The sequence below is a fragment of the Phoca vitulina genome, unplaced genomic scaffold, assembly GCF_004348235.1.
Source record: "Phoca vitulina isolate PV1807 unplaced genomic scaffold, GSC_HSeal_1.0 scaffold4, whole genome shotgun sequence".
NCBI lineage: Eukaryota > Metazoa > Chordata > Mammalia > Carnivora > Phocidae > Phoca > Phoca vitulina.
Genome location: NW_022589707.1, coordinates 13,226,165 through 13,249,632, shown reverse-complemented (window position 1 = coordinate 13,249,632; position 23,468 = coordinate 13,226,165). Strand labels below are relative to the sequence as shown.

Genomic DNA, 23,468 nt, shown 5'->3' with positions numbered 1-23,468 from the left:
TCTCTCAGGAAAGTGACAGTGACCAGGAGAGGAAGAGGGAGACTACGTAGGGAACAAACAGATGAGGGAAGTTGAACTTTTCTGCAAGGGGAAACTCTCTGACGGGTACGGAGGCCTCGCCTAGTCACACGCACCTAAAGAGGTTTGAAGCACTTCATTAAATTGCAGTATAGCTATTTCCAATTTAGGTTGACTTGGTTTGAGGGAGTTTCAGGGACTGAACTTGACAGTTTGTTTTCAGTTTCTAACTTCCTTAACTGAAAAGCCATAAATATGGTGACCAAATGTTTTGAATCTAAACTGGGTTTAATACTGGACTGTCCCATAAATACAGGGCATATTATCAGGGTCTAAAGAAGGCTGTGGGGGGGGGGGGGCGCCTGGGTGGCTCAGTCAGTTAAGTGCCTGCCTTTGGCTCAGATAGCAATCCCAGGGTCCTGGGATCAAGTCCCGCGTCGGGCTCCCTGCTCAGCGGGGGGCCTGCTTCTCCCTCTCCTCCTTCCTTGCGCTCTCTCTTGCTGTCTCTGTCTCTGTCTCTCAAATAAATAAATAAAATTAAAAAAAAAGAATGCTGTGGGTCTGGGGTGTCTGGCTGGCTCAGTCGCTACAGCATGTGACTCTTGATCTTCGGGGTCATGAGTTCGAGCGCCACATTGGGAGTTGAGCTTACTTCAAAACAATAATAAGTCTGTGGGTCTATTTGGAAGGTTCAAAACAACTGATAGGAAAAGTGGAAGATTCTTTGTTTTGGATGACTTTACTAAAGCAATCAGCTGGGGGGAGGGGGCGTGGTCCTGCCAGCAATACTAAGCCTGGAAAAACCTGGAGAGAGCGAGCATATAGCATGAAATATAAAACATATATATACAAAAGAGAAGTTACAGTGAGAAACCTGAGAAGGGACTTGTACCAATTGGCAAGAGCAGCAGAACCAGAGTAAGAGTCCAAGATTCTGTACGCAAGATAATGCTCTCAGCACCCTGTAATAATACCTCCCAGGAGCCGGCCCTAAAAGGCCAAGTAGGATGAGAGAAGTTTAAACAGACAGAAGAAGCTAGAAGAGGAGAAACAGATGGGAAAGACAGAGGGGGGGAAGCAAAGAAATGGATGAAGACCTGGGGGAGTAGAACAGAGCAGTGACAGAAAACAAATGTATTATTAACTCATTCATTCAAAGTATTAGCTTTTCAAGAATATTAACTCAAAACAGACTCCTGGTTTTCAGTTCACTTGGTCTGAATCACAGTAAGTTACTGCTACCCTTTCAATTGTTCTTCATCTGCTCTAATTCTTAAATCTTGAAAGGGTCAGATCCTATGGCTCACCGAAATGGGGGAAAGAGAATTATCCTGTGGGTTTCTGGCAAAAGCAGTTATACATGTGGGCTGAAAAATATCAAGCTAAGAACCACAGGTTCCCAGCTCCTAAGCCAGAGAAGCTAAGGCCATCTGGCTGCTTATTCAGTTCTAAGTAAAATACAACTCAGAGCTGCTACAGAGTCTCATTGGTTGACCAGCAGGCCACAAGCATCTGGCTTTTAGCACTCCACATTTGCTATTAATAATGATTAGCCAATAATTTTTTAAACCATCACATGTTAGCAAGTCTTCTGTAATAAATTACTGACTTTTCAGAGAAGACTTTGTACTGGTCTGACCCAGCTGTCTTCTAGAAGTTCCCCAGACATTTGCTTAGTGTGACCAGCTTTCAGAATACTTTATTCTTCTGGGTTTCAAGAGCTAATCTATTGTGGTTCAAGGTCTGCTCTACTTCATGGAGAAACTGATCAGAGAACGTCACTCCCATGAGACTCATAAATCACAACGTTATTCCCAGGCAGCTGTCCTAGAGTCAACAGTGATCTGAAGAGAGCAGTGATGTAGTCAACAGTGAGGTCTCCAAAGGTGGAGAAAAGGCACCATCTCACCCTTTTACTTCCCCCAAAGTGCTGTCTTTCCCCTCATACCCATCATGTTTATCAGAATGATAAATTAATAACCTGACAAACCACCCTCCCATTCTCATGTATCTAACCAGCTTGAAACGCCTGATGCTTCCAGTGCTGCATTTCTCTGCCAGCGAAAAGACTGGCAGCCTGGGATGTGCCAAGTTCTTGGCTCTCAACTGCAAAACAAAACAGTATAGGAGGGAATTTGTGAGTTAGCTGATTTGCAAACACTACAGCAAGTCACCGCGTAAACACTTGTTTTTGTGTACCTATTATTTCTCCCAGGCAGTTACCTGGATGCCATCCTGACGGTGGCCAAATGTGCTGCTCAAGTTACCTTGCTTCCTTCATTCACATTTAAGAGAGCTCAGCTTATTTTGCACCATTAAAAAACAAAGACAAAAACAAAAAAACCTTCATTAAATAGTAATCACAGGGCCTCTCGGTTAATTATGGAAGGACAATCACCAACGTCACTCAGAATCAACACCAGGTCCACAGGTGTGTCCATAAGGGTACAGGTAGATGCCATTCAAACAGAGCCAGCTCAGGAATTAAGAAGCCACACTTACATATACAGGGATTGGTTGAAATTTCCAAGCACAAGTTCATCCTGATTCCTCTAAAGTAAAAAGTAATCTGGGTATGTGGATATTCTTTCCATACCCCCAACTCCAAATACCAGTTTACTGAATGATCACACAAACCAACAACATCATATACTGGGCCTGACTGGATGTATGTAGAAAGCATTTTGACTCTTCGCTGGAAGACTACAAGGCAGGTTCTTCAATTTTCCATCTATTTACGGTTGAAGAATGAGAAGATCAGTATTGTTAGGTGACTTGTTAGTCCCAAGTTGGTAAGAAGCAGAGACACAATCTGAATACAGATACTCCTTATTCCAAAGCCTGTATTCTTAATCATTTTGCTAAATTCTCTCTCTGTGTGTATCAAAATAAAAATGGAATAAAACTTCTACATGACAGAAGCTATTTAGATGACATCACAGAGCACTGGCATTTTCTTCTCCATGTATATCCCAGGAAGAACTTTCCATTCAGCTTTAGTGTAAATGCTAACTTCCAACTTACCAAAATCAAGGGCTGAAGCACCAATCCTCTGGTAGAAAAATAAGTTATAACCAAGAAATTTCAATGAAATTGGAAAGAGGAAAAACTGCAAGGGTTTTTTTGTTTGTTTTTTTTTTAACATTTTCGTAGTACTGCATAATCATACATTCCTAACCAAGCTTATCTAATCTAGTTCTTGCCCCAGGCAGGGCGACTTAAGTCATCCCAAAGACAGAAAGGTTCAGTCAATTTGTAGAGATCTTACGGAATCCTACCTAGCTGGGAGGCAAGTTCTAAGTATCTCTTGCCTATCTGAGGCTCTGCAAAGTGCTCTGGAGCTTTTTAGAAGAAAGGTACGGCCCATGTGCAAATATAAATCAACTCAATTTCCATATGCATAACCATCTAACCCAACGAAAGGAATACACGAGGCCCCAGGCTGCAATGCCAGTCTTCTTCGGAAAATATATTTATTATTAATAGTGAGTGCAGTAAAGATGTCAGTATTCATGATCGAGAAGAGGTGGTATAAGCCAAGGTTGCCTTTATGTTGATAAAAAATGCCTTATTTCACTTGTAATCATAAACATTATTCCAGTAAAAGAGGTACATTTTTCTCTCCTTTTTGTCTTACTTATATGATCACCATAATAAGTTAAAATGAAGTAGCTCTTATATAGTCAAGGGAGAAAAGCAAAAGAGAAAACCAAAACACCAGAGCCTAGACGATTGCACCCAGCACTGCTGGGCTGAGATGGAGGTTTGGTGCCCTCTCCCCGCCCCGCTCCAATTACCTTAGCCCCCATCCCAACCCCCAACCCCAGCTCTGCTGGAATGAAGATTCACCCAACCCTGGAGCTTGGTGAGAAGAGAAAGCTGAATTGAAAGTTAAAATTTAAAGGTAGAAAGGTCTGCCTTTCTCTTTTAATCATCATGAACAGGGTTGACTAACACTGCAGTGTGTCCTTGCTGGCTGATACCTGATCTAGGCCTTGGCTTTTCAAACTGCAGTTGATCAACTGGGATATGCTTCAGCTGAATCTGCTCTTTGGTGCTTCTCTTTAATCGTCTTCTCCTTAAATGGGTTACTTTCTTACTAGGAAAAAAAAAAAAAATGTTCCGCCTCTGGAATTAACGTTGAGGAGTTCTGCTTGTTCTAAAAGTTGACTTTATCCTCCCTTCTCAAGCATGCTCTGCAAGAGAAAAAGGAAACATGAGTTTTACCAGCAGAAGGAGGGATCCCCAAAATGGCAATAACTATTTAGTACCATTTGTATTACTTTTCAAAGATCTACTCAAAAACACATAAAACAAGGTGTATGCGCTTCTTGGTCTCAAAATATTATTACTTTTAATGAACACCACTGCTTAATCATGTATAATCTCCAAATGACCCCACCCCCACCCCGCCACCATACCAAGCTGAACTCAAGAGTGAGCATGGCCTGGATCATTGAGGGGTGTGGACATGTGTGCTCTCTCTCTACCAGGGGCATTTGGAAATGTGTGGGAGTATTTCTGGTAGCCACAGGGACTGGGGTGAAGCTATTGTCATGGCAACAGGGGTGGGGGGGTGGGGTGGAGTAGAGGTTAAATCCCAAAGGCTCCGAGAGGGCAAGAATCTCTCCCAGAAACCTCTGCCCACTCCAGGCAGAACACAGATGTTCATGAGCTTGTAATGCTGGATGGAGCTACAAAGATAAGTATCTATTCTGAAATTGCTTTATTTTTGTGACTGAGGGTATGTGTGGGGGGGTAAACAGGAAGAGTTCTCAACTATCAGAGTAAAACTCTGTAACTAGCCGGGGCAGGGGATATATTCTCTCCATTCTCAGGAATCTTTAAAAGACAAAAGTCATGCTTTCCCCTTTAGTTTTGAAATTATTCAGGATGAGGCAGCTAGGTCAGGCCCAAGGTTGCCTATAGTTCATCTGTTCACACCCTTCCAGCCATTTATTCACCCAGCTCTTAAACTGAGCTCTTACTAGGTAATCATTGTAGTGAGTGAGGTGCTATGGGGAAACCAATACACAGGCCCGTGGAGAATTAAGGCATAATATAATGTAGTAATTAGCTATTTTTAAAAAATACTTGCTAAATACATGCTAAAAATTAATTTTACTGAATAAGTAATACATACAGTATAAAATTCAAGATAAACAAAAGAATATAGAGGAAAAAAGTAAATTTTTTCCTCCTTTCTGTTTCCCAGTTTCTTGGGTATCCTTCCAGAGAAGGTAATAGTTCAAAAGAGGAGTTGTTCTAACTCGTTCAGAGGAAGAGAACTCTATAAAACTGGAGTGGTCAGAGGAGGCTCCTAATAGGACCTTGCAGACCATCTCTCTGAGTCTTTCAGAATCTAGACAGAAGGACCAGGAGCGGGCTGAGGAGGGGTGAGGGCAGGAAGCAGCGGCAAAGATTCAGAGGTAGGAGCAATCCCGGTATGTATGGGGGGCAGAGGAGAAAGACCAGCCTAACTGGAGGAAAGGGTGTACCAAGGATGTACCAAGGAAAAGAGTGTCCAAAGGGCCCAGAGTGAAAGCCCATTGGCTTTCTGGAAAAAAACTGTTGGCCTCTGGAAAAAACTTGGGAATCCAACATATGTCTTTAAACAGGGAAATGTCATTTAGGAAGGTTACCCTTCTTCCTTGGCATAACGGATCTAATAGATGAGAGTCTGGAGGCAAGAAGACCAGGGCAGAGGCAGATTAGGAGTCAAGGGTGGGAATGAGAAATAGAGCCATAAAAGACCTGGCTAGAAACATAGAGATGGTGAGACCTAAGGTATGGTGATCCTCAGTGACAGGGAGAATGGTGGTGTCATGGAAAAGTCAGGGGGAAGAGTCAGCTTGGGAATGAGGGAAAGGACTTAAATTTTGGGTGTATAAGAAATCCCAGATGGAAATATCTAGAAGGAAGTTACAGCCTTGGGAAGAGATGTCAACAGTCTTTAGAGAAAGGTTTAAAGCCAAAGATAAAGAAAAATGATTGAAATAATAGGGCAGAACAGAAAGAGTGGAAGGACAAATAAGAGAGCATGCTGGGTCACAAAGCACAGGATAGGTAGATATCCTAACTTATCCATGATTATAAGCTACTAAGAAGTCTATGTACACAGGGCACAAAAGACCAGATATAAAAGCAGGCAAACTAGTTTAGAGAGAACACATACAGAAATGGTCACAAAAGATGATACACTCAAGGAGGAAGTAAATTAGAAAACCCAGGTGCATCTAGAGAAAAAAGGAAAGACAAAGCAGGTAAAGCAGAAGACTTCGCTCAGCAGAGCTGTCTTAACAGAACAAACACCACAATGTGAGATTTCTCTCAAACCCATCATTCACATATGCTCTGTATTTGTTGGAAAAAATAAAAATTGAGCACCTACGATGTAAGAGTCAGACCAGACAATGTCCCAGTATCATAGTGTCTCATTTATCCTCTTGTGGCTTGATCTGTGTGAGACAACAACCGTGTGTCCAGTTATTTGGACAGGAAACGATGAATTCCAGACATATAGACAATCTCACCACAACATTATATGTTAATACAAAATAGAAGTCAGTATAAAGTAGATTTATACTTGGCCCATTTAAAGGCATTTAGTTACTAAAGAAAATTATAACTCTTTGAGTGATGCCATTTTGCATTTTGGGAGTTAATACACTCACTACTTTCTTCAACATACCAATGGGAACTTTAAGCTATTATCTGCCTGATCAAGATTACATGGCTGTGCCTTATTCTATAGCTTAGGTCCTATGGTTATGATAGCTATGTGTCACGTGTTGCAAAATAATCTATAGTGACCACAATATAATTAAAGCAATAAAAAGTGTTTTTTTGAGAGTCTAGGGAATCTTTTTACTATTCTTCTTTCTGTAACCCCAACCAAATATGTAAGGGTAATTTTCCAGCCAGATTATATAATGTTAAGAGTATGAGACTCTCTTTAATCTTTGAGAGAGACAAGCTAGGCCCTGGCTGGTTTAAAGATCAGCGGGCCAGTCTAATGAAAAGACTAACAGAACACTTTTGAGCAAATATAAAACACAGAGAAATCACGACATTCACAGAATAGCCCGCTATATGTATTAAAATTCTGATTTTCAAAGATAGCACAACAGTTCAGCTAATGCACGGGGGCTCCTTGAAGACACAGGAACAAGGGAAGGCTCCAGGCCAGTCTATACCCATGTTGTAAACTGCACTCAGTTGCCACCAAAGGGTGGCAGAGGTGATACAAAACCTCTTCACTCAGTCAAAGACATTAATAAATACATCAAGTTGAATAAAAAAAAAAAAAGATTGGCAAAACACTCTGTTATTACTATTCTAACTATGCAATAAAACCTGCTCAAAACCTAGGCCCAACGACCTTTGGCTGGAGGGATGCTGAGGCCTGGAAAGGTCTGTGTCATTTAGTGTCACCTTATAGGTTCTCCCACAGTCTCTGTATCGGTTCTGTAAGTAGCTGCTTTGGGGCTGAATTTCAACACTGTATAAATTTAACACCGCATAAATTAACATAGGAAATTCCCCGAAGAATCAGGGAGAAGATCTGCAAGTTATAAAAAATTGCTTCCTTCATTTAAGGAACTGCTAACACTTAATCTTAATGTGGAGAAAGAAATTCCTTGCATTTGCTCATCATTCACATATAAGGGGCCTGCAGAAACCCTTTATGAACAGCTGGGTAAATTGCCAAAAGGAGAGAATGGCTCAGGCATCCGTACTGCTCCGTCCTCTAGTCTCTCTCTGATTCCGGCCACCGAGGAAGGAACGACTGGTGGCTCACAGTATCAGACAAGAGCAGGGGCCCTGGAGACCACAGACTGCCTGCCATTTCCATTTATTAAAATGATCTTCACTGTTTTCCTCAAATATTTTTGTTCCACAGTAATCTCATCAACTGATTTTTGAATTATAGCTTTCTTGAAGGGGTTGACTATCAGAGCCATGTGTCAGCTACTGGATGTCTCAATGTATTGAAGAGGAATTACGGCAACCCTGGGTTTTGTTTTGTTTTTTAAGATACTATTCAGAGTGCTTGTCTCTGAGCTCACCCAGCATCTCACCAAGATTTCAAAAGCCCTAACAAAGCTGAGTATGGAAGCAGGAGGGTTTACGGGGGAGAAGTGAAATGGTAATGTGTTTGGGTATACCTGAATTTTTCCCAAGGAGGGACATGAAAAGTGGGGAGAGTAAAAGACAAGGGAGTGGTGAAGACACAATGAGGAGAGGACTGACAGAAGCAAAAGTAATCAATAAATTCAATTTAGGAGGAGCACAAAGAGAGCTTTGCCTGTGCACCAAGCATGACTCCTGACCACCTGCAAATCTGATTAGCTAACTTCCTGTGTTCTCGATCTGTCTCTCCCTGGCCAGCCAGTGCTGTTCTCTATTCTCCCTGCTTTATGCCTGGATCTAGTTTCATACCTTCTCTGACAAATGCTCTGTGTAATATTCAAATTAAATTACAAGTAATTAACTGTCTACACAACTTGCTGCAATAACAGACAAAACACGAACATATTGCAGCTCTAACTCTTGAAGGATAAGCCCTAGAAAAGAAATGCCTATTAAGAAAAAGGAGTCTATTACCATTGTAATATTTCTTCTATTAAACCCAAATTAAAAAAAAAAAAAAGAAAATGTCGTAGAGCAACGATTACTCTCAGAGGGTTCCCTAGATAGAAGAGACTGATAACACATGTAAAAGTTTGGAATTCAGTTTGCTTTGATGTGACTCCAAGTCCGAAGGGCCACCCCACTGAAGGACGGGAAATCTATTGTGGAACATGGACGTGTCATCCTGAGTATGAGCAGCCCAGCTGGGCCATTAATAAATGTCACTAGGTGATGATGATAAAGAAGCCTTTGAACACAATAAAAATATGCTCCCACAGGTCTTCCCAGAATATTAACCTTGATTTATCTCTGTGCTCCCTGAAGGTGGGCGTCTGTGGACATCAGAAGCAAACGCATAAAGAGAGGGGCCCCTGTGGTCAGTCAGGAGAGGGAAACAGGGTGACTGGAGGAGCAGAGCCAAGGGAGGGTTAGTCACAATCGTGAGCTGGCCGGGGACCACGTTACCTTGGTTCAGTACCTCTTTCCTCCCTCCCACCCATGAAAACCAGGCATGGCTCCTCACCCAGGGGTACCTACAATTTCAAAGGAGGCAACAGGAGGGGGAGAAAATAACTTCTTTTTAAGGGGCTCCCGCCCTCGGTCCAAGACCTCCTCCAATTTGTTCCTGAGGCTGAAATAGGAACAAGTTCCCAGGGTCGGTCTGATGAGACCTCTGCCAGATGGCTCAGACCCGAGAAGCGGTGACAGGTAGTGGCAGGTCCTCAACTCCCAAAAAGGGAAAACAGAGACTTAGCAGGGCCTCTGAAAGCTTGAAGACCTCTAATCCAGGTCAGGCCAATGGGCTCCAGAGTATGTCTGTCAAACTCCTGCGCACAGAGTTACTTGGGAAATTTGTTGAAAGTTCAGATGTCCAGGTCCAACCTTAGACCTTCTGAACCATAATCTCCAGGGATGGGGCCAGATGTGTGCATTTCAAATATGCTCCCCAGCTGATTCTGATGTTCACCCATGTTTGACAGCTGATACTAAAGAAAAGAGCACGCTGGGTTTGGCACCAGCAATGGGCTATTCTGGTCTGGACTCTGTCCCATAAACAGATCACTGACCCTTTGTGACTGCAAATTTTTCCAGGTGAAAAGATGGGATTAGGTCACATGATCTCTAAGGTCTGTCTAGCTCTAACAGCCTATGACTCTGTTCAATCATTTGGATGTAATTTATAATTCATCTGAAAACAATGATAAAATACAGCTTGTTCTGGCACTGGGTTTTTCTTTCAAGAATGCTGATTTCTAAAGCAACGGTGACTACTGTGTTTTTAGACCTTCTTCACACTTAGACAACAGGGAGGTATTTGAGACGTCGTCTAACACAAACCCAGGTCACAGGGGAGATAAAATGCAATGTCCTTAAGAAGGCTGACACTTCCTGCCATAGGAAATCCCTCCCTATGCCCTGATCTTAGTTCAGGTTTTCTATTTTGGGGGTTACCCATGGACTGGAAGTACCATTTCCATTTTGGAAATGAAGAACTGAATGCACTAGCATTGGGCTGAAGTAACCTCATATTAAGATCCAGCCTCATTTACCAGGGTCTTGACCTCACGCTCTCCACTACCACGGGGTGACGTTCTGATCTCCCCAACGATACCAGCAGGAAGCACAGGCCTAAGGTAGGCACTGCCTCGCTTACAAGATGTCCTCGTTTAGATCCTTCCTTTAACTGAGCTGCTTACTTGGCTACTGACCCACTGCCCCCTTGTTGACTTAAACTTCTATGATGGTTTACCTTCTCCTGACTGGCCTCTGTCATCTGACTCCAGGCTCCACACTGACCTCCGTCCTTAGGCATCCCCTGGGTCTGGCCCTTGCTTTTAGTCCCAGGCTTTCCTTGGCTCTTCTGACCTGGCTTCCTGCTCTGTCTCTACACTCCCTTACCACCCACGATCCATGGAGGATAGGTGAAAGCCACTGCAGAACAGGGGAGCCTAGGGCTGGCTAGAGGTAGACAGCCTACATTTTCTAATGGAGTTTATTAGCTGGCAGGCTACATTCTGCCAGGCAGCGCTGAGACAGCTGTTTCTCAGTACACTGCCTTTGGAGAAACTGTTTTTACCCCCTCCTAGTTCATTCCGCCACTTTGGCTTCCCTGGGGCCTCAGGAGCATCAGCTTCAAGGAAAGGCCATATAGCTGTGGGAGGCCAGGCAACATGCAGGAAAACCAGAAGTGCAAGTTTAAGGAGGACAGAAAAATCTAAGAGGCAGAGGCACAAGTGCTGGAGGTCCCCAGAGCAGGGCTGCTGCCTACACTAGAGATGCCTCTTGACTGAAATGTGCTCAGAGACGTGCGTCGTTGTGTTCCTGTGCACACAAACTCTTGCTCTCATGCGTGGAAGTAGAATTAGTCCCACAGCATCACAGCTGGAAGGCCCTCAGGGATCACCTAGTTCAAACCCGTAATTTAGCAAAGAAGAAACTGAAACCCAGGTCACCATGACTAGATTGGAATGTTACCTACAGTATTTCCCCAAAACTCTACCTTCCAGGGAACAAAGAATGTTTGCCCAGGGTCCAGCCAGCTTCTGTACCATGCTGTCAGCGGCAGGGGTGGGAAAAGAGCTGGAACGCTTCGAGGTGCCCCCTAAGCATGCTACCCGCCAAGCAGCCAGATGTTGCAAGAAAATATCAGGGCAGTGGGGTGTCCAGAGAATGGAGCAATGCAGATCTGAGAGGGACCCTTTCTCTATCCTTTCCCCTCCTTTTGATACAGAAAATTTGGGCACATTTTGGTCCACTAGCGGCAAATATCCCTGGCTTCCCATTTCTCTCCCACCTTCTGTAGTCTCCTGTAAGGTAGGTGAACCAAGATTGAATAGGAATCAGGTTATCATGGTAAGAACACGTAATTCAATCTTGGGGAGTTTATAGAAAGCTATGAAGCTAAGCTGATACGAGAAATAAAAGACACAGTCTATCAATCGATGTCCTCCTACATTTTTAAAAGGCGCACCTCATACAGCTAGCCGGTAGCTTTTAAGTCTTAGAAATAATAATTACAGCAATTTATTACCTCTTTACCCTTATGAAGAATACATAACTTAATATACTAGAAGTAACAGTCTAAATGTCTCATATCAACCCATGAGGAATTGTTTAAGAATAGCTGAAGAAAGATTGATATGAGTAAATGCATGAAGAAAGGAAAAATAAGGCTAAGGAATATCCGGAAATTTTCCAATCAGCAAAATCTATTAGTCTATAGAACAGTGCCTCAAGGGAACCAGTGAAAGCCCAATCTTATGAGTCATTTAAAAGTGGAGTGGATTTGGTTCTTGGAATTATTCCAAGGGGAAAACTCTTGCACTATGCCGGAAATGGACAACATGACCTAATGGGTTGTTGTCATGTTGACCATTTTCTACATATTAGCATGTCTAGGTGGTTCTCTGGATTTAACAAGGGAACACAAAAGGGAAGCTGACCAGTCAGGATCGGCTACAATGGACGATCAGAACCACTATACCGCTGAAGCCCCTTCTAACAATGGGCAGAGCCACGGGTCACAAGGTTAGACAAACTTCACACTGAGAAAAAGGGAAACGTGGTATGGAGTAAAAGTGCTCAGGAAATGCTGGTATTAACCCCCTGTGGCCATTTTGGTGTGGTCTTAAAATAGAGCACCTTTTTGCTGAGCTGCACCTTTGTCCATGGCCTTTATAATCCCAGCTCCCTATTTATTACCTTTAGTCTCCATTACGACTTAATTTGTTATTCATGTTTTTCTCTTCACTTCATGATCATCCTTGACATTTTCTCTCATTGTCTTATTTCTGTATTAGTGGATAATGGCTGTCTCTTCTCACACCCAACTCAAAAACCAAACACCATTCTTAATTTTTTTGTTTTTATGGTAGGTATATCTTGGTTTAGTTGTTACATTGACCATCATGACTTCCCTGGGTTTCAAGTCTCTCAACTGTAAAACCATGAAAATAAAACCGTCTCTATTTACATCTCAGGTTGTCATAAAAACAAGCAAGAGAATAGATGTGAAATCACCTGGAAATCTAAAGTACTATAGAAATACAAGGTATTATTGCTTCTTGTTTTCTTGCCCATTACAACGTTGCCCATCTTAGGGTAAAAATACTTTGTGGACAGTTATCTTTGTATTATTACCTGGTGTTATATGCTCCCTAATATTTGAATATAAGAGTTGTGAAAACAACAGGTACCTCAAAACACTTCACAGAAAGGATATTAAATTATGTTGCAGATTGGGGCAGGGGGGGGTCCTCTTTTGGAATCATTAGTAATAATTTGGTGCTTTGGGATGATCTATTTAGTGGTTTCAAAATGAAATAACACAACTGAGGGAAGAAGGAAAAAATAAGATTTACCAAATACTTTATATAAATGTAATCCCCACAACACTGGGGATAACATCACCCTAATTCAGAGAGAAAAATCAATGCCCAAGGTCACAGAGTTAGTAAAAGACAAAGCTTCAATACAAACGCAGATCTGCCCAATTTGAACTCCCTACTGCACCGTGTGGCATATCTGATGTTGTTACAAAGTAACTTTGTTCTATTCTATAAATATATGCCACTGATAGCATGGGGCTAGGTGCAAACAATTCAACACAACCCAGATAGTCAGGGTGAAGTTGAAACTCCATACACCCTTGCAGTTGTCACTTGAGTAATGTTACAAATCACATTGTGCAAATAGGCATGTTTGTCAGACGCCAGTGTAGAAACATACATTTTGTCACAGCCGTTCTTTGCACTAACTACTACCCCCTCCTCAATTGGCACTAATATCAAGTTAGAAAAATCCATGAGTCAGCTTGCAGGTCCCAGGTGCGGCAGTTAGTATCAGTATTAAAGGTTCGGGCTTGTTAAGAGCATATCAGAAGCTGTCTTTGACAAATAAAAGGTACTAAACATTAGCAACGTTACTTCTACCAAAGACCTTTAAAGAAAAGAATCACTGGCATGCTACTAGGAATTACACAGTTGGAGCTACAAGCAAGAAACAGAAAAAAGCCTCAAGCCACTAGGCTTTTATTTTATTTTTTATTTTTTTTTTAAAGATTTTATTTATTTATTTGACAGAGACACAGTGAGAGAGGGAACACAAGCAGGGGGAGTGGGAGAGGGAAAAGCAGGCTTCCCGCGGAGCAGGGAGCCCGATGCGGGGCTCGATCCCACGACCCTGGGATCATGACCTGAGCCGAAGGCAGACGCTTAATGACTGAGCCACCCAGGTGCCCCAAGCCACTAGGCTTTTAAAGAAAACATGGGCTTTTAATAAATCTTGATTATGTTTTTTTCTACTAGTGTTGATGTTACTTTCCAGCTACACAGACAATACCAACCCTCCCATAAATATCAGAAATTTATGGTGTTAGAAATTTACACTAAGTGGTTTTATTATAACTACAGCAAATTAGACTGCAGAAAGGCATGCTGTGTAACTCAAACACTAGATTTAGTTGGGTCAGAAGGTGAACTCTAGGGAGTCTGTCAGCAGAAAGAATCAAAGTTTCCAACAATTTCTGTCTGTCAGAACAACCTACATCCAACTGTTGTCAGTTAAATGATAGGCAATTATGTGACCTGCCAGAACTGATCATTTGCTTCAGGGTTTATCATTAGCTTTCTAAAGCACGTGAATTAGAGAAAACACATTGTCCTGTGAACATCGAATTATTCTGGAATGGGGGGGAGGGTCAAAAGAAGAGTATGGCTGCGGTACATAAAAGTGATGGAAAGTGTTGCCTAAATCCCATCTCTGGCCTCACTTTCCCTGCTCAATCCGGTGGGCTCTACCAACTGGTAGAAGACTGAATGGAATTCGAAAGGTGGCTTTTTGTTTTAGCTTTGTTTGTTTTTTGCGTTTCTAAACCAGGCTCTCTGCACAACTGCTTGCTGCTTACAGACCCTAAGCTGTTGGCCCCTTAACTTGTATCCTTCCTCTTTGCTGGCTTTGAGTATTAGCCAAGAAATATGGGGCAATGGCCTTCAGGACACAATTATCATAAAGGACAGAAGTTCAAAGCAACTGGAAAAAAATATTGTTTTAGTAAGAATCTTTGTCTTTCCTGCAAGTAAAGGAGTTACACACAAGGAGAATATGGGCTCTTCCCACAACCAGCTGGACGGAAGCTGATTACTAACTAACGGACCTGTTATGGCAATTTTTGACGATCACGACTAGTTTGGCTTATAAAGCTCTTCCGTCCTTATCCCTGCCCCACGATGCCGGGCTTGCTTTCTCCTGGTGCCCCAGTTAGCGGGGCCTGCGCACCCACCTGCTTGGCCTGACGAACGCAGTGCATGTACTGGCTGGCCAGGGCGGAGCAGCCGAGGGTCTGCTGGGAATTCTGGCGGTAACACTGGAGAATTCTGGCCTGCAGATCAGCACAGACTGGACGAAACTCATACCGCCTGCAAACAAAAACAGGAACCAGTGAGACAAACGGTCTTCAATCAGAATGAAGATCAAGGCTAAAGAGTAGGTAAAACATTAAATAAGATATAAATGTTGCAAGTGTAGAAAAAAAGTTTCTAAAAATGATTTCTATGAAATTAGTTCCAGTAATTGATACCACCATGAGCCTCTCCGGACACTGTAACATTCCCAACCAAACCTATACCTAAACCAGGTGAATGGTGCCAATACTCTTCAGCCCAGTCAGCCAAATCAAAAACCTGAGAGCCCTAACTTCTCTCTTTCATGCCCACATCCAACAGGTTGCAAAGTTCGAGATAATGCAGTCTGGTCCTCCTTCTCTATATTCACTGTCATTACATTAATTCATAATCACTTTTATCCTGGAATCAGGCAAAGCCCTCTAAACTAATCTGTCTTTTAGTTTTTGCCTCTTTACTCCTGCCTTCCAGAAGGTTCTTTCTAACACTGAGACCGTATCTCTCCCTACTGCTTTCTAAACAAAATGCAAGGTCAACCAGGCAAGTCCTTCTGGATCAGGTTTCCACCTACTCTTCAGCCTTCATTCCCTACATTGCTTCAGCCTGACCAAACCACTTTCAGGGTTTGATCTATACATGTCCCTTCATGTTTTTGCTCATGCTGCTCTTGATCTTGGACATGCCCTGTACCCAAACTCCCACCCATTCCTATATATCCAGAAAATAAGTACTCGTCTTTCAATATTTGAGCTAAGTATTGAAGTGTAACCTTCTCTAGACAGCTTCACTAGCTCTCCATTGAGGGTGGAGTCTACTACTCTCTTTTTGGCGACCCCACTGACCCTGTATTAGCTTCTTCTACCACTTCTTTCACCTTCCACTTAACACTGACTACACCATAACCTGGTGTAATTTATTAGCCTACATCTACTAGGAGGCAAATCCCAAGAAGTAAAGACTGTTATAGAAGTCATGCAATAACCTACTGAGAATACAAATGGGTGGAGAAAAAACATTTATAAATTTTCTGGGCTAAAATTTTACTAATTATACTTACAAATCTCAGATTTTAGCTAAGATTTGCTTTCAGTGAATATGCACTACCAAACATAAATGCCTCCAAAAATCTTAAAATATACACTTGAAAAATGATAATAAAATCAACCAAATGAATTATACCAATGAAAAGGAAATATTCTTGTTAAGATGGTAGAGGAACTTGAATTATAAGGACTAAACAAACATACACAGAAAAAATACATATTATCACTTTTAATCTAGGAATTCATATTTTTCAAATTAGTTTTATTTAGTACAAGAGGCTTCCAATCTTTCATATCAGTTCTTTTTTTGCAATTTAAATTTTTTATTTCTGTAGTAATCTTGAAATAGCATTATTTTATATTAAATGGGTTCTAAAAAAAAAAAAAACCCTAGAGAACATAGGGGGAATATTTCTCATCAATAAGGAAACCCCTGGGTGATGATTTGTCTCATTACTTTTATCCAACACACTAAGCTAATACATATTTTGCTTGTACAGAAAACTGAAATGCAAACCATGTTACTGGTCCCTGAGGGAGTTTACTTCTTACTACCTTCTAAGGAAAGTAGACATACAGGGGAAAAAAAATAAATAATAATCCCACAAATTTTACATTACATCGCTTTTACTTTTTCATTGAACACTACCTTACTGCTCTACCAAATACCTAAGAACAGAATTTATAACCAATCCCTGGAGTTTCCATTCTCTCTAAGATTTCAAAGTTCATTATGTCTATGAATTTTTTTGGACATGGATTTCCCTAATTCCCTTCCATGAACATCAGCATCTAAGGGGAGTTAGCTATGCTTCGAAAAGCAGAAGCACAGACACCACAAACTTACTGATTATAGCAAGACACACATCTGGATAAATATTGAATAAAATATAATTAAGCATTACGTCAGCTGAACCCAGCAAATACATGACTAATGCCTAGGACTGTTCATGGGAAAACAGGGTTATGTTCTATCCTAGTGCTGAGGACCACGATTCTTCTACCATATCTTAGATTTAAAAGCAAAGGAAGGAGGATGGGGAAAGAAGACAAGAACAATCCCGACCTTCTCTTCAGCTCTTCCCCATTAACATTCAGGAAAAAGATTGTAAAGAATGAGCTTCCACATACTACACATCATAAAGAAGAGGGTGTTTCTTTTTTTCTTTAAAAAACTATTTGTGATGGAATAATTCATCCAATACTATGAACTCCTTAGAAAGAAGTAATTTAAGCTGTATATAAACATTTACTGAGTTGAGCTGTTAGTCATGTAAGTTAATGTCCATGAGTTATTTATGATTTGAAATGTGTCAAAATATACTTTTATCACCACAAATCAATACTGCTCACTTCCAGGGTCCTTGATTTCCTGTCTGCTAGTCTGGTCTATGTGTGTGTGTCCACACACACACACACACACACACACCTGCTGAAATCCTTTTTGTATACATTTCAATGTGTATTGATGATTAGATAGCAGAAAAGGGGGGAATGGGTGGAAATCAGCATAATTGTCTCCCAGTTGCTGGAGTAGACTCTGGTACATTCTTCTTGGATTAATCTGTAAGGGCAAAGCTCTGCCTCTGTATTGATCCGCAATGCTTGTTATGCTACTCTAATGCACTGTTTTCACTCTGGGAAAATGCTAAATGAGATTACTGTCCACCATTAGAAGGCCATAAAACACAAGCCATGGCACCTTCCATTCAGGAAAAGGTTTAAAGGCATTTCCAATATGCATTATGGTAAGCCCTCTATATAGCCACTGAGTCAGCAATTGATTTCTATTGACTGCTTTCCTTCCTGCTGATGGAAAAAGCCACTACTAGGCAAAAATAACAGGAGGGCAGAATTTCAAGATACCTAAGAAGGAAAATTAAATCTTAGCTGCAAGAGACATTTAAACAGTTTAGTCTTTGCATGAAAATAAGATTAAAAAAGCACTGGTGAATGAGAAATGTAAGACAAAGACGAAATACAAATCTGGAGAACTCGGAACAGTTATAGAGAAGAGATAGAACAGTAATCCAAAAACATACTTGGCAAAAAGGAATTGGTGGAATAAAGTCGATACTTGAAAATATATATTGATGAAAAACAAGAAAAAAACCCCAGTTTTGTGGTCACTTGAAATGACTGGGATTTTGATGGGTCCCACCACGTATCTCTACGCCCCTCTTCACTTTCCTTTTCCTTCCTGGACTCTACACTCTGTTCCCTTCCTCCTCCCCTCACTCCCACAAGCACCAGCAGCTGCCTTCACCTTTCCTACTCCACCCCACAGTGGCACTGAGGACCAAGGGGGTTGATGACTGTATTCAGCGAGAGAACTGGAAAGCCAAAGACTTGAACAGAGAATAAAATCACTCCTGGTAAGGCATTCTGTAGCTGGTGAAACCATCTTTGCTAATGTTTAATGCTAAATATTCACTTAAAAGGCAGCTAAGAAAATAGATCCAAGTATTTTGCTCATTACACTGACAGGGCCATTGTAGAAACTCCGGGGAGAAAAAAACCCAGAAAAGAATACAGAAATACATTTGGGCTGTTTCTAATTTTTCAGTGCTTAAAATAACATGGAGATGGATATAAATTGTTACTGTTGTCTCTGATTCTTTCCTGGGGATAATTTCTTGTAAGTTGAATTAAGGGTCAAAGACAAATAAAAACATTTCGGTAAAACTGAAGCTGAGATAGGCAGTGTTCAGCTCTCCTCTTCAGACTCGGTGACACCCTGATACTCGGCCATCTGTTTTCGAGCTATCTGCAGGTTTCACTGCTGCTTCCCCCACCTTCATGTCTGAGAAACTTCTTTGATGTGGGTCTGAGCTTTATATTTCGAGGAAACTACTTACCCATCTTTTTAGTTCTGCTAATATAAATGGCAAGGATAATAAGGTAACTTCAGAGAAGGAAAGAAAATATGGAGGCAGCTCTCCTCATGCCAGTCTCCACCAGAAGGCTAAAGAAGTCATGTAATAACAATCAGCCGCCACAAATTCCTAACACTCTCGGGAACACAGAAATCATTCATTAGGAGTACAGGTGCACAAAAAAGGACCCTTTCCCTGTATCTGGACCAGTAAGTACAGAGTGGTGGTGGTGGGGGGGGGGGGGGGGGGGAGGGAAGGGGAGGGAGGGATAGAGGGGAAGAGGGGAAGAGGGGAAGAGAGGGAGAGGGAAGGAAGGAAGGGAGGCAGGGAAGGAATGGATGGGTAGATGGATAGATATGAGAATGGCTGGTGCTAAAATAATTCTGATTCTTTTAGCAGGTTGTGACAATGCATCCTTCATGGGATCTGGTGATCTCATAAAATGGTATCTACCACATTAAAAGCAGGCACAAAACACAGCCATGGAGTTAAATCTTTAGCTCTAATTCCTATGGCACAATGCAAAAACTCTTAATTTTATTCTGTATTAAACATTTCATTAGATGTTAAGCCCAGGAGTCAGGATTTCTGCTTTTATAATACAAAACTAAAGCTCTCAACCCCATTGCCAATAGTTAAAAATATGTAATAATCCACTCATCATTTATAATAAAGCTATCATAAAATGCAATTATCAATGAAGAAAGTATTAATTCAAGTATGTCTATTCAACTTTTTTCATTTTACCTTAAATTACAATATCCTAATAATAGTTTCCAGAATAAAATGTAAACAGCCTCTTTCTAACAATGCAAAATCTGAAAGACAACTCAATTACACTTAAAAGGCCAAACATCTCCAAAAGCTGCTTGCTTTCTTAGTTTCAACTTGTCTCCATATACATGTTGCTATAAAATCTGAAAAAATAAAGTTGAAATAAAAGCAGAGGACTTTTTTTTTACATTTATTTTCTAAAATGATGAATGTGAGCTATGATGTTGTCTATCATCTCAACACAAAAAATGCCAAGAGGCCTCCCCCGTTATCAGAGGAGGGACCGCTGACCTTGAGGACACCCGGTCCAGCACTCAGTTCAACGAACCAATCAGGCTGGAGAGTGGATCGTTACCCACAATGAGTGCCATACCATTCAACCCGCAGATTCAACTGGGTGTTGTTAAAGAAAAACTCAGCTTTGGCTAGAGATACAACAGAGTTTATAGAATTCTATCGTCTACACCCAAGGCTTGAAACAGCAAGATCCATCTGAAAATATTTTAATATTTAATTTTTAATTTTAATCTATGGTTGATTTTGGAGAAAGAGGTCAGTATCACAACTCAATAATCTGGATCCACAGGAGGAAGGTGACCTATCTGCAAGGAAGGGAGGGGAAAACATTGCCAGTCCTACAGGTATTAACATCTCACGTAGAAGGCCTAATACCTGGAAAAATACACAGACAGGACCTCTGGTCACCCATCCGAGATAAAATGAATAATGCAGTGCTCTATATAACAGATTCACTGTTCTTAGACCAACAGGCCTCACACACCCCAAGCAGATGAACACCAACACACCAGAATATAAGGTGAGTGAAAAGCTTTCCAATTTTGCAATATATTTTTCTTCCTTATTCAGTAATATTGAGTGCTTGGAAATGATGGGGACATTAGGGTAAACGTAGGAGGAGAGTGGGAACTTAACAGGTGACCGGGTGAAAGCTTGTGGGGGCTGGCTACTCTGCCTTCTCATGGGGCTCAGCGGACAATACTACACTCTGACGTTATGGGACTCCCGGATGTCTGCATTGTCTTCCTGAGCAGACTGCTCTTACTCTACTCTTCAGAGAACCACATGACATCTTGCCAACTTCACCATACCCTGAGTAAGATTCTACTACATGGACTCACCCCACAAGCATCTGGATTTAGAAAAATGGGGCCATCTTCTGCTGTATCTCCAAAGAATAAGGGCCCAAACCATTTTTGTTTTATAAATATTTTCTTAAAATCTGGTAACCTAGAAAGACTAATGGCCACTTAATATTAGTAAAAAAAAAAAAAACTTCCCCAGAAAATTTCTCCAAGTAATAATGTCTTGGACAAGAAATAGTTATTTATTTGGTTGAAAAGATTTGTGAAGTGAGGCATCAGGTATGAGGCAGAGAAGAACAATCAGTTGGCTAATTTCCATTTTCTACCACATCATGGTACCCTTGACACATTTGGGCTATGTGCAGCAAGGCATACATCTCAAAAAGAGAGATAAAATATTTCTTACTTACATAAAAGGTATCTGGAATAAGAGGCAATAATTATACAGACTTTAGGGACACAGAACATAAATGAGGCCAACATTAACTCAACCTGGAAGGACCCCAAATCAACTTCCGATCACACTTTCTTTGGAACAACCCAGGACTCATGAGATGTTGCTTTCTCAAACTCACACAATCTTCTCATTAGGCGAAATGCTTGAGCTAACATATTGCACTGAGTGAGCCTTAATTTAGAGAAGTATAAGCCATCCTTCCCTTTCTCCCCTTCTTTCTTAACGATGCTTGGAATATTGTTATTGCTTAATAAATGCCAAGTAATAACGCTGTAATAAAAACAGGGACTAGTGGGTTAACAATGCGGCTCTTTGCTTTAGCAGTGCCTGAGACAACAGCAGTTTACACAAGAATCCTGACTAGAAACATCACCTCCTGCATCCACACAGTAGGAACAAAACAGAATCGCAGTTCATTGAAGCGGCCCTTGTTTATAAGAACTATACTATCTGCAGAAGCATTCTCTGTCCCTTAAAAAACCTACAAGCCATGGAATGCAGAGATGTCCAGGGCCAAATGTTAAATGTGAATCTCCAAGGGATACATCACTGTGTGAGCGAGACCAAGCCATCTTAATACACCAAATTATTTTTATTTGAAATATCTAAATAAGGCTTCAAGGTGAAGAAATGCATTATTATTAATAGTATAAGTACAACTAAAGAAAAGCATGGCATTTACTCTCACCTGATTTGGTAAAGTAACTGTTTAATTAAACTACTTACAAAATGTTAATCCTGCGCATACAATATGTGTATACCTATATATAATACATTGAACTTATGCCAACACAAGTTAATTTATTTTGCCCCCCAGACTTTATGAGTGATTTCTATTTCCCCTATCCTGTTACTTTGGAATGTTCACTAAAATTGGTCTAAGAATGGAAAATATGAGGGTTGGCTGGTTCATTCATTCTTTCATCCATTCTGTTATTCCAGTAACAGATATTATTAAGCATTCATTAAATGCCATTCACTATGATAGGGTCTGAATAAGATATGATCTTTGCCTTCAGATAGCTCAAAGTCTAATGGGGGTGGGGAGAGACAAATTGCACATGTCTTATAATGAGATTGAGAGGTAATATAATTGTAAACATAGTGCTAAACAAATCCGGAGATCTGGTTTTGGATAGGACAGAAACGGAATATAGTGTTTTAGACAAGAGGACATCTATCACTAGTGAACAGGAAGCAAGAACTGGCCTTATGATTTTCTCGAAGCAACTTTAGAGCCTGCTGAAGATCTGTCCAGTGTATCTAGACTAGAGAGACAGATTCAGAGATGGAGAGGAGAGACCTCCTTTGACCTTGGGGATACAAATACACCCATAACCTGGTGACTCCAAGCCTTCTGAACTCCTCTACTTCCCCCTAGAGAAAAGCTTGGTATTTGCGTTCATGACACTTGCTGACTCAGGCTTGGTTTGGAGAGGTGGAATTAGCTGTATAGAGTTAGAGCTTATACATTCTGAGTCAAGTAGGAATCCACAAGGGAATAATCAGAAGCCAGAGCACAATTTTAGACCTACCAACAATAAACAAATGTTGAGAAAAGTTCCCATTTGCTGTCTTAGTAGGAGAGCTCTGGTGGTAACTCTCCATTGGTGCTAAAATGACTCTTCAGCCTTCACTGTTTTTCCTATTTGGGAATGACTTTTGTAATGACTCTATTGCTTTATTACTTGATATGGCCAAGGAGATTAAACTGGATAATTTGGTCCTGGATCAATGCCCAAATTTGGAGGTAGGAGGGAGACAGGAGGAACGGGGATAAGATGGGGAAGGTAGAAAGATACTGGGAAGCAAAAGAATATACCAGAATTATAGGGAAATCATGGAGGAGGAAGGAAGATATTTGGGGCCAGATGAGTTTCAGTGGAGCAAAAGCACAGGGTCTGGCTGAGCATCCCAACCAGCCCATGGGGAAGGACAATGCAAAGGGGAGGCTGCACATTCTAGACCACGGAAGAAACTGTGGCCTTTGTTTTCCAAGACAACTTCCATTGCAATTTCTGGAAGGGGGATATTATACTTCTCTTCATCGCCCATTCTTCCCGCAGAAAGTCCTCAAGTTCAGAAGAGGAAGAACCGGCTATAGCCAGTGTGGGTGTCCCCAGTACAACCAAAAGGCAGGCACCAGTCCTGGCAATTTAGCA

At 41.3% G+C, this 23,468-nt stretch overlaps 1 protein-coding gene across 4 annotated transcripts in view; it reads right to left on the bottom strand.

Moving 5' to 3' along the window:
- Positions 1 to 3,466: 3,466 nt before the first annotated feature.
- The window catches only part of CHCHD3 (coiled-coil-helix-coiled-coil-helix domain containing 3), a 270,756-nt gene continuing 250,754 nt past the window's right edge, over positions 3,467 to 23,468 (bottom strand). For 2 of the 4 annotated variants that reach the window (XM_032401548.1, XM_032401550.1), the window contains 3 exons: positions 14,933 to 15,068; positions 6,410 to 6,476; positions 3,467 to 4,214 (listed from right to left, as the gene is read on the bottom strand). In XM_032401548.1, coding sequence (XP_032257439.1) covers positions 6,453 to 6,476; positions 14,933 to 15,068 — 160 coding nt within the window. In that variant the 3' untranslated portion in view covers positions 3,467 to 4,214; positions 6,410 to 6,452. The remainder of the gene's footprint in view (positions 4,215 to 6,409; positions 6,477 to 14,932; positions 15,069 to 23,468) is intronic. The other 2 variants (XM_032401547.1, XM_032401549.1) reach the window with 1 other exon arrangement.